Below are 14,446 nucleotides of genomic sequence, written 5' to 3' on the forward strand. Positions count from 1 at the left end.
GTGCCACTTTACTTGAACCTCCTTGAGCCTGATTTGACATGCTGCTTACTGCCAAGTAGTGGTAGGGTGGGGTTAATATGTTGGAAATATCTAAGCCTTTGCTTTTGGTCCGAGCTATTCCATTCCCCAGATGAGTCCATCCTTCCTTTTAAAAGATGGAACCAGACAATCTAAATGCCATGTTCAACTGAATGAACTGTCATTCAGATTAACTATCTGCCTCAGCCATACTATTTTTGGATTATTCTAGTTGTTTGTCTCCCATGTTTTTTGAACAAAAATCTTCATGTCAATATTTCCTACTTGCATTTTATTTCACACCACTTTCTTAGATTTACCATTTGTTATGCTCACCTCTTAAATTGACCGTCAGTCCATTTTTTCTTTAGTTTAAAAATTATTTTTGTTTTCAAAATATTTTGAGATCTTGCCCCTCCCCTTGTGTTCTCCTGTCCACATGTTATCTAATTGGTGTCGATATTTAGTACATTACTGTGAAAGAAATATCTTGGCTGTTTTAGCTGGTTAAAATATGTATTTGTATTTTTTTTTCAGGCCGGCTTGTCTTTATCAGTTACTTTGCATAGCATCCTCTGAAAATACCTCATCCTCCCAACACTGGGGCCAAATACTGTACACAATACGCAAATCTTAAATTGGACATCAACTTTATGAAAGCCAACATTTTAACATCACATGCTCATTGTAAGATTATTCCTTTACCCTTGTGGATCTGTAACAAAGTCTTTCAGCTCTTTCACAGCTCTGGGTCAGCCATTACACAAAAATTACATTAATATCAATGCAACTGCTACTCCGTTGCATCAGCTTGATGTATTTCAGGATTATTTTGCAGTTTTGTCTAGTCTTTCAAATAGGATATGATAAATGTATTTGGCCGTTTCCTACAAGCTAATCTTCCTTCAGGCTGATTAAACTGCTGGTCTGGGCAATGTGGAGCTGAGGTTGTCTTGCACCATGAGCTAGTGTGCTTTGAGCCTTGCATTTACTCATTTCAACACCTAGGTTCAAGGAAAGAGTGTTCATGTTCTGGCCCTGTTTCCACCGATCTTTCCACCACATGCACAAGAAGCGCAAGACGCCATTGTCTGCAGATGCCGAGAAATGTGTTCAGCTCTGGCTGAACAATTTCTAATCTTGTGATGTAGACTCGATAAGAAGATTTCAACAGCTTTAGTAATTTTGTTTTGTGAGTGAACTGGCTCAAATATTGTGGTTAATACCACATCGTATTTGTGCAAAAGTAGTGATCCTATAATATTTTTGTCAAGGGATTTAAAGCATGGAAATGGGCACTTTGGCCCAAGTTGTCTAAGTTTGTTTATCTACAATGGTCTTTGTTGTTCATCAGAGCAACATTGTTAATTAAAGAAATATTCTCACACAGTGTTATAAACTGTCAAATCTAGCTTCTAGTATAATCTGCAGTTGGTATCATCTGCAGTTGAAACACCATGTGACATTGTGCATGTTTGGTTTTGATGTAATGATTTTCTGTGAGAGTTTGGAGCATAAAAAGATTTTCTGTTCGATATGGAACATGACATCAGTGGAACGTTATTGTATTAACGTTAGTGCTACTGGCAGCTACCTATGTAGTGCTCTTCTAATTTAAGATGATCTGAATTCCTGTCCTGAGATCAGCAGGCTGGCCCTGTGTTGCTCAACATTCATTGGGATGTGGGGATGTTCACGTGGCTAACTTGGACATGCTCTGATCATGTCACTTTTGTTGTTTTGCAAGTGATTGAAATGGAAACAACAAACGTGATGAAGTAAACATTTAAACAAGAATTTGCACTAATATCCTTTTCCAGCTCCTCGATTCCTCATGTTCTTGGAATTGTGCTTCTAAACCCAAAGGCAAAGATGTGATCAATTGTTATGGTGAGGCAAGTAAGGTGTCTAGGAAAGAACTGCAGATGCTGGTTTAAATCGAAGCTAGACACAAAATGCTGGAATAACTCCAGGACAGGCAGCAGCTCTGGAGAGAAGGAACGGGTGACGTTTCGAGTCGAGACCCTTCTTCAGGTTAATGCCAGGGGAGTGGATAGGACAGAGATGCATTGTAGTCGGTGACAGTAAGACTGGTGGGAGAACTGGGAAAGGGGAGGGGATGGAGAGAGAGAAAGCAAGGGCTATCTGAAGTTAGAGAAGTCAATGTTCATACCGCAGGGGTGTAAACTACCCAAGCGAAATATGAGGTGCTGTTCCTCCAAATTGCACTGGGCCTCACTCTGACAATGGAGGAGGCCCAGGTCAGATTGGGAATGGGAGGGGGGGTTAAAGTGCAGAGCAGCTGGGAGATCAGGTAGGGTGAGGCAGACTGAGCGGAGGTGTTCAGTGAAACGATCGACAAGTCTGCGCTTGGCCTCGCCGATGTACAGAAGTTGATACCTGGAACAGCGGATACAGTAGATGTGGTTGGAGGAGGTGCAAGTGAACCTCTTCCTCACCTGAAAAGACTGTCGGGGTCCTTGGACAGAGTCGAGGGGGGAGATAAAGGGACAGGTGTTACATCTCCTGCGGCTGCAGGGGAAAGTACCTGAGGAGGGGGTGGTTTGTGTGGGAAGGGACGAGTTGTCTAGTTTTCTATGCCTATTCATGCTTCCCGTCATTGATCAGCTCATTAGAGAGTCTGCAGGAGAAGCTGCATGTCGCTTTGGTAATTTGGTTTTCTATATTCACCTTCATTATAGCTTGACATCATTGCACTTGAACTTGAGTACTGATTTTGGAGAGATTTCTGCTTTTGAAAATCAAGGTATTATTTTTTTCCATTTAAATGGATGTAATCATAAACATGCTAAATGCTTTACTATTCAGGTTTTTAGCATCACTACCCTCCTGAAATTTGTGGTATGAATCAGATTTTGTTGCAATAGTAAGCTGATAAGCTGTTATCATGCAACTAAATCATCCTACCACAACCAGAGAGCAGTGCTGAAATACTATCTACCTCTTTAGTAACTCCGACTATCCTTGATCGGACGTAGAAACATAGAAAATAGGTGCAGGAGGAGGCCCTCCGAGCCAGCACCGCCATTCATTGTGATCATGGCTGATCGTCCCGTATCAATAACCCGTGCCTGCCTACTCCCCATGTCCCTTAACTCCACTAGCCCCTAGAGCTCTATCTAACTCTCTTAAATCCATCCAGTGATTTGGCCTCCACTGCCCTCTGTGGCAGGGAATTCCATAAATTCACAACTCTGGGTGAAAATGTTTTTTCTCACCTCAGCCTTAAATGACCTCCCCTTTATTCTAAGACTGGTTCTGGACTCGTCCAACATTGGGAAAATTTTTCCTGCATCTAGCTTGTCCAGTCCTTTTATAATTTTCTATGTTTCTATAAGATCCCTCCTCATCCTTCTAAACTCCAGTGAATACAAGCCCAGTCTTTTCAATCTTTCCTCATATGACAGTCCCGCCATCCCAGGGATCCATCTCGTGAACTTACGCTGCGCTGCCTCAATCACAAGGATGTCCTTCCTCAAATTAGGAGACCAAAACTCTACACAATACTCCAGATGTGGTCTCACCAGAGCCCTATACAACTGCAGAAGAACCTCTTTACTCCTATACTGGAATATTCTTGTAATGAAGGCCAACATTCCATTAGCTTTCTTTACTGCCTGCTGTACCTGCACGCCGACTTTCAGTGACCGGTGTACAAGGACACCCAGGTCTCGCTGTACCTCCCCCTTACCTAACCTAACCCCATTGAGATAATAATCTGCCCCCTTGTTTTTGCTGCCAAAGTGGATAACCTCACATTTATCTATTATACTGCATCTGCCGCGCATCTGCCCACTCACCTAATATGTCCAGGTCACCCTGCAACCTCCTAACATCCTCTTCACTGCCGCCCAGCTTTGTGTCATACGCAAACTTACTAGGGTTGCTCCTAATTCCCTCTTCCAAATCATTAATATATATGGTAAACAGTTGCGGCCCCAACACCGAGCCTTGCGGCACTCCACTCGCCACTGCCTGCCATTCTGAAAAGGACCCGTTCACTCCTATTCTTTGCTTCCGGTCTGCCAACCAATTTTCTATCCATGACAACACCCACCCCCACTATCGTGTGCTCTAATTTTAGTAACCAGTCTCCCGTGCAGGACCTTATCAAAGGTTTTCTGAAAGTCTAGATTACATCCACTTAGAGATGGCTTCACCTTGCACTAAATGTTATTTCCTTATCCTGTATCTATGTACTGTAAACAGAACAATTTTAATCATGATTTTGTTTTTCTGCTGACTGGTTAGCACGCATCAAAAGTTTTTCACTCTAACTCCTACGAGTGACAATAAATAAACTGAACTGAAGAGTTTGAACACAAAATTCAGAATGTAAATAAGGCAATATGATTTCTCTTGTCACTGATGTTCATTGTCCACTTTTGAAATATTAATTTTTCAATCCATAATATTAAAGGAAAGTATTTGAGTTAACACGTACATTCAAGCTCCTCAGCTTAAGAATAAAAATGTTATTTCTTTATGTAGAGAAATCTTAGTATATATATTTTTCTGGTTACATCTTTATATTTCTACCCACCATTTATAATTTGTTTATCTCATGGTGTAAAGTACTTCATTTGTTCTTGCTCAGGTGGTAAAGACTTTTAATATTTAACCTTTTCAAAGTATCCCATGTCATTATGTATAAAATTGGATTTACATAGAAACGTGTTGGGGAAGATGATCAGTCTTAGAAGCAAATTTCAAGATGCGTGCCAATCATGGAGATAGAAGTAGAATGGCATTGAGGTTTAATAGAATCTAAAGTTGTTTTACTGAATAGTTAGCACATGCAATGACATTTAACCATTTTTGTCATTAAAATCAGCCAGAAGTCTGTACCATAACTTTGGCAACCTGTGACTTTGTGTGTAAATATCTGATGTGACCACCAGAGGGATTTGACAATAAGGATAAAATTTGTTTAAAAAAAATCAGATTGGTGCTTAACCAAGAACAAGCCATGGTCACAGATGCAGAGTTGATGGGTGAATGGGCTGTGAATTAAGAATTTTGGAAGCATTGTGCTTGTTTAGAGGATGAATAATGCAGTTGAATCATCTAGTCTCAAGTTATATTGTGTGTTACAACAGCAGATCTAAGAGTTGGGTAAGCTACTGAGATGAAATTGTGTATTGTGAGATGGTATGGATATGTGCTTTGATAGTCTGGTTTTAGGTTACACCAGAATTGTGAATAATCTGATTGCCTGTGACCTAGAATCAAAGCTTGTGATGAAGTCCCAAGAAGATAATTTCAGATGTGCCATTGTTCAGTAAATGCCTGTTTAGGAAAATTATCGGACTGGGAACAGTCTAATACTTTGGAAACAATGGAAAGGTCAAGAGAGGTACTGAGGTGGAGCTGCCTCGGTGTCACCTATGTAAATGTGCAAATATGCTGTATTTTCATGTGACGTTGCCAAAAGGGCAGCAAGTATGTTGATGGATCCTTGCGGATTTGGGTAATGAACTGGGTAGGGAATCCAATGCAGTTGTTTCTCTAGTTGGAGTATTATGGAAATAGCAGTGTTCATTCACATCCAGTGGGACGACTATTAACAGCTGCGGGGAAACTATGTCATCCGTGCATTTGGGTTACGAATGTGCAGAAGGACCTTTCTTAGTATTATGTGGCATAGCATAGTAAAAAAGGAATGTGCTGGGCCACAAAGTCATGGATTCTAGTGATACATGATTACAAACATTGACCCGTTGCATTTTCTAGATAGATAATTTTTGGCTTCTGGATAAGTCCTTTGGATGGTGGTGGTGCCACATTTACAGAACAATGAATATCCTACATAAGAAATTAGAACTGTGATGGTCTCTCGTATTGGTGCTTTTGAGAGCAAAAATGTTGTGACTTGTCAGTGAAGATTTTATGCAGTTCTTATTATTTGCCCGGTTGATGTTGGTTGAACCAAAATGGTAGGTGATAATTTAATTTCCCTTTTTATTACTGGAAACCTAGACCTTACAAAGCTTATTGTGATCCATAATCTTTTACAGCAATGTGGCCAATATTTAAATCTTTGAGGAACTACCTCGAATCTACATGGCTGGTGGGAAGAAAATGAATTCAAACTAGTCTTGGGGATCATTTAAAATTCATAATACCACCAAGATTAGCATAAACGATTAAAAAGACCCCCTGTCGGGTCGCCGGGTAGTGCTATGAAGGATCGGTCGGGCTGTCGGGTCACCGGGTAATGCTGTGAAGGGTCGGTCAGGCCGCTCGTGAGTGCTGTGAAGGATCGATCAGGTTGTCGGTGGGCCAGTGAATGCTGTGAAGGATTGGTCAGGTTGTCGGTAGGCCAGTGAGTGCTGTGAAGGGTCGGCGGGCTGTCGGGCCGGCCCGTGGATGCTGCGAGGGCTCGGTCGGGCTATCGGCTGGCCGGTGTTGCAGCGAGCGGGTGGACTGACGGAGCCAGCGCTATGGAGGTGCTGAAGGCAGTGTGCAGGGCAGTGCTGCTCCTCGCCCTCATCACCATGATGATCCAGAAGAGCATGCTAGCCGAGGTGGACCACTTACTGAGCCCGCAGCCAGTCCCAAAGCGGCCCCAGCTCCAGAGGGGGGCGGGTTAGGGTTAGGCATTTTCCTCTCAGTGGAAGATGCCTTTGCCTTCCCCCAGCCTGGCACTGCCCCAGTCCCACTATTGCTGTGACCCCCACTCTGCATCCACGGCAGTCAGTGGGGTTCAGTGAACAGTAGAACCCACAGGAACTGCCCTCACCCATTAATTAGGCTGGTCCAGGAGCTGGACCTCTGTGGCAGTCTCATTCACAATTATATTCATTATATTATTTTTATATAATATAATTTTATATAATTAGTCATATTCACAAGTCATATATAAGTGTGTGTGTGTGTGTGTGTATATATATATATATATAGTTTAAATAGACAGCAGCATGGAATTAGGCTCCCCATAGAGTAATATGAGTATTGAACACTAGATGGCGCTTACTTTTAAGATCTCATTTTCTAATTAGCTTAATTAATTAATGTGCAACTTTTGTCACTGAGTTATGATTTCCATCTCAATTATATTTTTTCTAATCTGTTCAACATTTGAAGTAGTTCTCTTACATGAGTCACGAAAGCTAAATTCTAGACACATTTTCGATGCTCGGCCCACAGCCTAATACTTGAGACGGACGAAAAATCCTGTGTTCATGGTTTGAGTACTTGATCATTCTTGATATTGTAAATATTTAATGCACATTCTGAGTAGGTGCTTCTTTCTCCCTTCATTGGATTTGCCATAAATGTAGACAAAGCTTTGACACTAGCACTTATTTGATGTTGACATTTTACACAAATCTATTTTGTCCACTAGGTTGAGTATATGCTGTTATCATTTGATCACGAGCGTCAGAAAGTTCAGGTGTTGCTACAGGGAGAAGAAATTCTCCATGAACTGCAAAATCGAGGAGAAAAGGCCAATCCTAAGTAAGTAAATATTTCATAAATTTATTTTTGCATTAGTGAATTTTCTCGGGCAGTACAGTAGATGTTGCAGATAATTATAGGGAATGGGGAAGAAATAACCACATTCTTTTTGCAGGATATCTCTGTTTTCCCTAGCTGGTGGGTTGTGAAGCATTTTGCTGTTGATTGCCTGTATTAATTAAGACTCTTTGGAACAGTGGTGTTATAATAGTTACCAGCTACACTTCAGCACTAATTGGAAGAGATTCAATTTTCTTTGTTGCTGGTTTATCAACCATAAGCAGAGCAGTCAACCTGGAGCTGGGTAATTAAAAAAAATCACAAATCACACTCATTATGCTTAAGCATAATTCTTATGAGCTGCATGTTCCAATTCTAAGATTGAGCATCATAGATGAGCATTTTATTGACCAACCTGAAGTGCACCCCTTGGTTTTAGGTGGTATCTAATCATGAAATATCTTTGATTCGACCAATAAATATTGTGTCCCTCCAGAGATAATTAGTGCTTGGCAAGGAAATAGCCATATTTCCTCTGCTGATCATTTAGTTTAGTTTAGAGATACAGCGTGGAAACGGGCTCTTCGGCCCACCAAGTCCATGCCAACCAACAATTACCCGTACACAAGTTCTATGTTATCCCAGTTTCGCATTTACCCACTAGGGGCAATTTACAGAAGCCAATTAATCTACAAAATCAGAACATCTTTGGAATATTGAAGGACAACAGAGCTCCTGGAGAAAGCTCACAAGGTTACAAGGAGAACATACAAACTACAGACAGCACCCGTAGTCAGGATTGAACCTGGGTCTCTGACGCTGTAAGGCAGTGATGCTGCTGCTGCTGTACCACTGTGCCGTCCATCGAGTGTTCATGTTCATTGTGGTAGATCTGCTGCCTCAGTGCCAGGGACCCGGATTAGAGTTTACGTTCTTCCTGTGGCCTAGATGGGTTTCCTCTGGGTGTTCTGGTGTCCTCCCACATCCTAAAGATGTGATAATTTGAAGGTTAATCGATCACTTGTAAAATTGCCCCTAATGTGAAGGGTGTGGAGAACATAGACTTGGTGGGCCAAGGAGCCTGTTTTCATGCTGTATCTCTAACTAAGATAATGCTGACACTTCATTGCATTCCTGCTGAGATTAACCATTGGGAGATGGGCCTGTTTATATCTTAGAACATTACAGCAGGCAGCACATTTAGACCAAATGGATCGATCAAGCCTTATCACAAACCGGCTGGATCACTTATAAGCACCAATATGTTTGTTTAATAGGTCAGGAGCACTCTTCTGACACATGTTATGCCTTCTGTTGAAATTGAATGCCTTAAAAATATAACATACTGCAAAGAGCTACTCTTGCAGAATTTTATCTCGAGGGCAATAATACCTGTGCAAATCATTCTTTTTATTAGGTCCTAATGCGGTGTTATTCATATATAGATATAGGTTTAACATATGCAGTAAATAAACATCACAAAACTGTAGATTCTGGAGGTCTGAAATAAAAGTAAGCATGGTGGAAATAATAAACATTAAGGTGGCATCTTTGGCGAGCAAAACCGAGCAAACCAGGAAGTGTCTTTTGATGTGAGACATTTAATCCAGTTTCTCTATTCACTTTCCACCATTTTCTATTTTTGTTAAATATTGCAGGTTGCTTAAATTGGGAGAAAGAATCCTTGCACTATATTATCACTTAGTAACTTGCTATCGTAGAGAAATTTGTACAAACTAACATATTATATGAAATTTGCAAATAAGATTCAAATTAATTGACTTAAAAAACCATAGATGCAGCCAAATTCCTGAGTGAATCTGCTGTATAAAATAACAGTCCAATGTTATGATATTTTGCCCAAAGCCACCCGACTCTTTGGAGACCTGAGTATGCAAGCTATATGATTGAAGGAACACCCGGGCAACCATACGGAGGGACGATGGCCGATTTTAACACTGTGGAAGCAAACATGAAGTTGCGGCGACAGGAGGTGCATGCCTTGTTGAAGCCAAATGAGACCATTTGCACCATCACTGCTTTCCCTCGGTTAGTAAATGACTTCACAAAGTAGCATGATATAAGCTCTGAATGTTTTGCTTTTAATCTATCTCTGAATTCTTGAAGGTTGTGTTGTCCCGTTTCTCCCCCTCCCCTTTATTGTCAGAGTTGGGTTTTATTGGATGGTATGTGTGATTTTTCACTTGCAAAAAAATGGGACCCCATAACAGCGATTCAATTCTTAATGCTTTACTTAGGTGAAATTTTATTAAAGTCTAATGACATTAGCATATTAGGATGAGCATATTAAAGGAATGTCATAAATTATCAATACCAATGCTTATCTCCAGGCTTGTTCTGTTTTTAAGTGGCTGTTCGAGAAGGCTGAGGTTTTTCCAAAGCAGTTCTTTATAGTCAATTGTCTATTATCTATATTCTGAAAACAATTTATTTAAAGTAGTTTTCAATTCCTGAGAAGCTTTGGGATGTGTGGTAATCTACAACTCTTTAAACTAGAGGGCCGACCAGTTTTTTGTTTTACCGAGTTTTTTTCCCTTTTATTGTCCATCCAATGATACATTGATTTACTTGTATGGCAATAAATGATTGATCAGCCACTAAATTCTGGGGACAATCTATGATTGTGCTCTATTCAAAGGCTTAAGCTGAAGATAAATTCAATTTGATTGCTTAAGTATTGGAAAAGCTTCCGAGCTTTCAGGTGCGGTAGAGGTTCACTTGTACCTCCTCCAACCTCATCTACTCGCTGTTGACTCCCATATATAACCATATAACAATTACAGCACGGAAACAGGCCATCTCGGCCTTACAAGTCCGTGCCGAACAACTTTTTTCCCTTAGTCCCACCTGCCTGCACTCATACCATAACCCTCCATTCCCTTCTCATCCATAAGCCTATCCAATTTATTTTTAAATGATACCAACGAACCTGCCGCCACCACTTCCACTGGAAGCTCATTCCACACCGCTACCACTCTCTGAGTAAAGAAGTTCCCCCTCATGTTACCCCTAAACTTCTGTCCCTTAATTCTAAAGTCATGTCCTCTTGTTTGAATCTTCCCTATTCTCAAAGGGAAAAGCTTGTCCACATCAACTCTGTCTATCCCTCTCATCATTTTAAAGACCTCTATCAAGTCCTCCCCTTAACCTTCTGCGCTCCAGAGAATAAAGACCTAACTTATTCAACCTATCTCTGTAACTTAGCTGTTGAAACCCAGGCAACATTCTAGTAAATCTCCTCTACTCTCTCTATTTTGTTGACATCCTTCCTATAATTGGGCGACCAAAATTGTACACCATACTCCAGATTTGGTCTCACCAATGCCTTGTACAATTTTAACATTACATCCCAGCTTCTATATAAGCGAGACCAAGCATAGACTGGCTGATCGTTTCGCTGAACACCTACGATCAGTCCACCTTGGCCAACGTGATCTCCCGATTGCCAAACATTTTAACTCCCCTTCCAGTTCCCCAGCTGACTGTTCTGTCCTGGGTCTCCTCCGTTGTTAGAGTGAGGCCACATCCAAATCGGAGGATCAACACCTCATATTTTGCTTGGGCAGCTTACAATCCAGCGGTATGAACATTGATTTCTTTCATTTCAAGTAACCCTTGCATTTCCTCTATCTTCACCCTCTCCCACCCTAGTTATCCTGCCAGTTTCACTGTCGTGTCCCTTTGTTATCACCTCCACAGCCAACAATGAACAATTGTGGGCTCCTTGGCCATAGGCTCTGATTTGTTCTGTACCTTTCATACCTCGAGTTTCCCCCTTCCCTGACTGTCAGACTGAAGAAGGGTCTTGACCCAAAACATCACCTATTCATTTTCTCCAGAGATGCTGCGTGACTCATTGAGTTATTGCAGCAGTTTGTGAATATTTTCGGTTTCAACCTGCATTTGCAAGTCTTTCCTCCATATAATGTCTGTCACATTGGAAATGCACTGTTTGAGGGAAAAGACAAGTTCCATGATGATTTGCTCTCCCACTACTTCCTCTTTCTTGCACATGCACCTGTTTTTATAATTATTTTCACCAATTGAACTACAATGCCTAATTATGAGTGGGAGAGGAGGATAACATTAACTGGTTAGTTTTGTCGGCTTTACCAAGAGCCACTAAGCACCTCTTTTATTGAACCTTGAAACCACCAACACATGCATAGTTCAATGATTGTGATTAGAATTTGATGCTGTGTAGCTGACCAATACCCAGGCTTGAATTGAAACATTTTAGTTGACTGTAGTGCAGAATGAGGATATGCTGTCTACATTCTTGGATGAAACCTCAGGAGTATCTGATCTTGGATCAACGGTCAAAAGCCCAATGGTGTTGATTGTGTCAAATTAATGCAACGGTCTTACAATCCAATTGTTGCTCAGCATTTTGTATGAATAAAAAAACTAATGTAAATAGTGAACAGAAAAACACTGTACCCTCTACAGGGTACTTAGTCATAGACCACGGGAACAGGCCCTTCGGCCCAACTCTTCCATGCTGCATTAGAGTTGCCCAAGTAGCCCATCTAAGCTAGTCCCATTTGCCTGCATTTGGGCCATATCTACTTCAGTCGTTTCCTACATATGTAACATGGCCTGTTCCTGTGCTTTATGACTCTAGATAGACATAAAATGCTGGATTAACTCAGCGGAACAGCAGCATACAAACTTAAAGCACACGGTATTGGGGGTTCAGTATTGATGTGGATAGAGAACTGGCTAGCAGACAGGAAGCCAAGAGTAGGAGTAAACGGGTCCTTTTCACAATGGCAGGCAGTGACTAGTGGAGTACCGCAAGGCTCAGCTCTGGGACCCCAGCTATTTACGATATATATTAATGATTTGGACGAGGGAATTGAATGCAACATCTCCAAGTTTGCGGATGACACGAAGCTGGGGGGCAGTGTTAGCTGTGAGGTGGATGCTAGGAGGCTGCAAGGTGACTTGGATAGGCTGGGTGAGTGGGCAAATGCATGTTAGATGCAGTATAATGTGGATAAATGAGGTTATCCATTTTGGTGGCAAAAACAGGTAAGTAGATTATTATCTGAATGGTGGCCGATTAGGAAAGGGGGAGATGCAACGAGACCTGGTTGTCATGGTACACCAGTCATTAAAAGTAGGCATGCAGGTGCAGCAGGCAGTGAAGAAGGCGAATGGTATGTTAGCATTCATAGCAAAAGGATTTGAGTATAGGAGCAGGGGGGTTCTACTGCAGTTGTACAGGGTCTTGGTGAGACCACACTGGAGTATTGCGTACATATTTTGGTCTCCTAATCTGAGGAAAGACATTCTTGCCATAGAGGGAGTACAGAGAAGGTTCACCAGACTGATTCCTGGGATGTCAGGACTTTCATATGAAGAAAGACTGGATAGACTGGTTTGTACTCGCTAGAATTTAGAAGATTGAGGGGGGACCTTATAGAAAGTTACAAAATTCTTAAGGGGTTGGACAGGCTGGATGCAGGAAGATTGTTCCCGATGTTGGGGAAGTCCAGAACAAGGGGTCACAGTTTAAGGATAAGGGGGAAATCTTTTAGGACCGAGATGAGGAAAACTTTTTTCACACAGAGAGTGGTAAATCTCTGGAATTCTCTCCTGCAGAAGGTAGTTGAGGCCAGTTCATTGGCTATATTTAAGAGGGAGTTAGATGTGGCCCTTGTGGCTAAAGGGATCAGGGGGTATGGAGAGAAGGCAGGTACAGGATACTGATTTGGATGTTCAGCCATGATCATATTGAATGGCGGTGCAGGCTCGAAGGGCCGAATGGCCTACTTCTGCACCTATTTTCTATGTTTCTATGTCTATGTTTCTAACTCTGGAAAGAAGGAATTAAACCAGCATCTGCAGTTCCTTCCTACACTGTATGGCTTTAAGTACAGTTTTTTTTTGCTCACTAATTACATACAAAATATTTATTCCATACAAAATGGATCACCTTTGCATTTAAATGTCTTTTAAATTCTGTTATTGTACCTGCACCTATTATTTCTTGCAACTTATTCTAAATGCCAACCACCCTTTGTGTGGTAAACATTACTATTCAGGTCCCTATTGAATATTTCCCCTGTCACCTTAAACCTCTACTTTCTTGTTCTTGATTCCCCAACCAAGGACAAATCAGTTGTAGATTAGCCCACTTCCTAAAGCTTCTCAGGAATTGAAACTAATTTGAAATAAATGTTTGTGTATTACCCAGCATCTGCAGTTTTTTGTTTCTATAGGTTGCACTGTATTGTTGAGGGCACTAGATACTTTCTGTGTTGCCTTTGAGTGTGCACATAAAACCTGGATCATTGTGCGTAGGAAAGAACTGCGGATGCTGGTTTAAATCAAAGGTAGACACAAAATGCTGCAGTAACTCAGCAGGACGGGCAGCATCTCTGGAGAGAAGGAGTGGGTGACATTTCGGGTCGAGGCCCTTCTTCAGACTTATTTGGCTTTTGTCTTTTTTCAGGTCTACTGCTCCATCTTGTGTCTACATCATAGACAACTTAGTTGCCGATTGTTAGCACTTTTGGAGATCAACCCCCTTGTTTTCATTAGAACGTGGGGCCAATGTTTGAGATTATTTCAGGAATATGCTACCTCTCACACATCTTGCTGTAGGATTAGAGCACAAATATTGACCTGCTTTTTGCACTGTTTCAATTAGCATCGGTAGATAACTAATATTTGGTAGAGGACTGGAAGAATTCCAAAAAAAGATCTTCAATATTTTGAGTCGAGACCCCAAACCGTCACCCATTCCTTCTCTCCAGAGATGCTGCCTGTCCCACTGAGTTACTCCAGCATTTTGTGTCAAACTTGGGTCATTTATCCATCGTACAAGTCTGTTGTGTATGTGCAGCTATTATATCTTAAAGGTCGTTTTTACATGTTTACCCTGTGGGCTGGGAGTATAATTACCTTGCTTCACAAT

At 41.4% G+C, this 14,446-nt stretch overlaps 1 protein-coding gene across 3 annotated transcripts in view; it reads left to right on the plus strand.

Annotated features, from left to right (window-relative positions):
* Positions 1-14,446, plus strand: part of gclc (glutamate-cysteine ligase, catalytic subunit) — a 61,351-nt gene that overhangs the window by 13,910 nt on the left and 32,995 nt on the right. For all 3 annotated transcript variants that reach the window (XM_055636162.1, XM_055636161.1, XM_055636160.1), the window contains 2 exons: positions 7,388-7,500; positions 9,367-9,549. In XM_055636162.1, the coding sequence (XP_055492137.1) occupies positions 7,388-7,500; positions 9,367-9,549 (296 nt within the window). The remainder of the gene's footprint in view (positions 1-7,387; positions 7,501-9,366; positions 9,550-14,446) is intronic.

The sequence above is a fragment of the Leucoraja erinacea genome, chromosome 5 (assembly GCF_028641065.1).
Source record: "Leucoraja erinacea ecotype New England chromosome 5, Leri_hhj_1, whole genome shotgun sequence".
In the NCBI taxonomy this organism is placed as follows: domain Eukaryota; kingdom Metazoa; phylum Chordata; class Chondrichthyes; order Rajiformes; family Rajidae; genus Leucoraja; species Leucoraja erinaceus.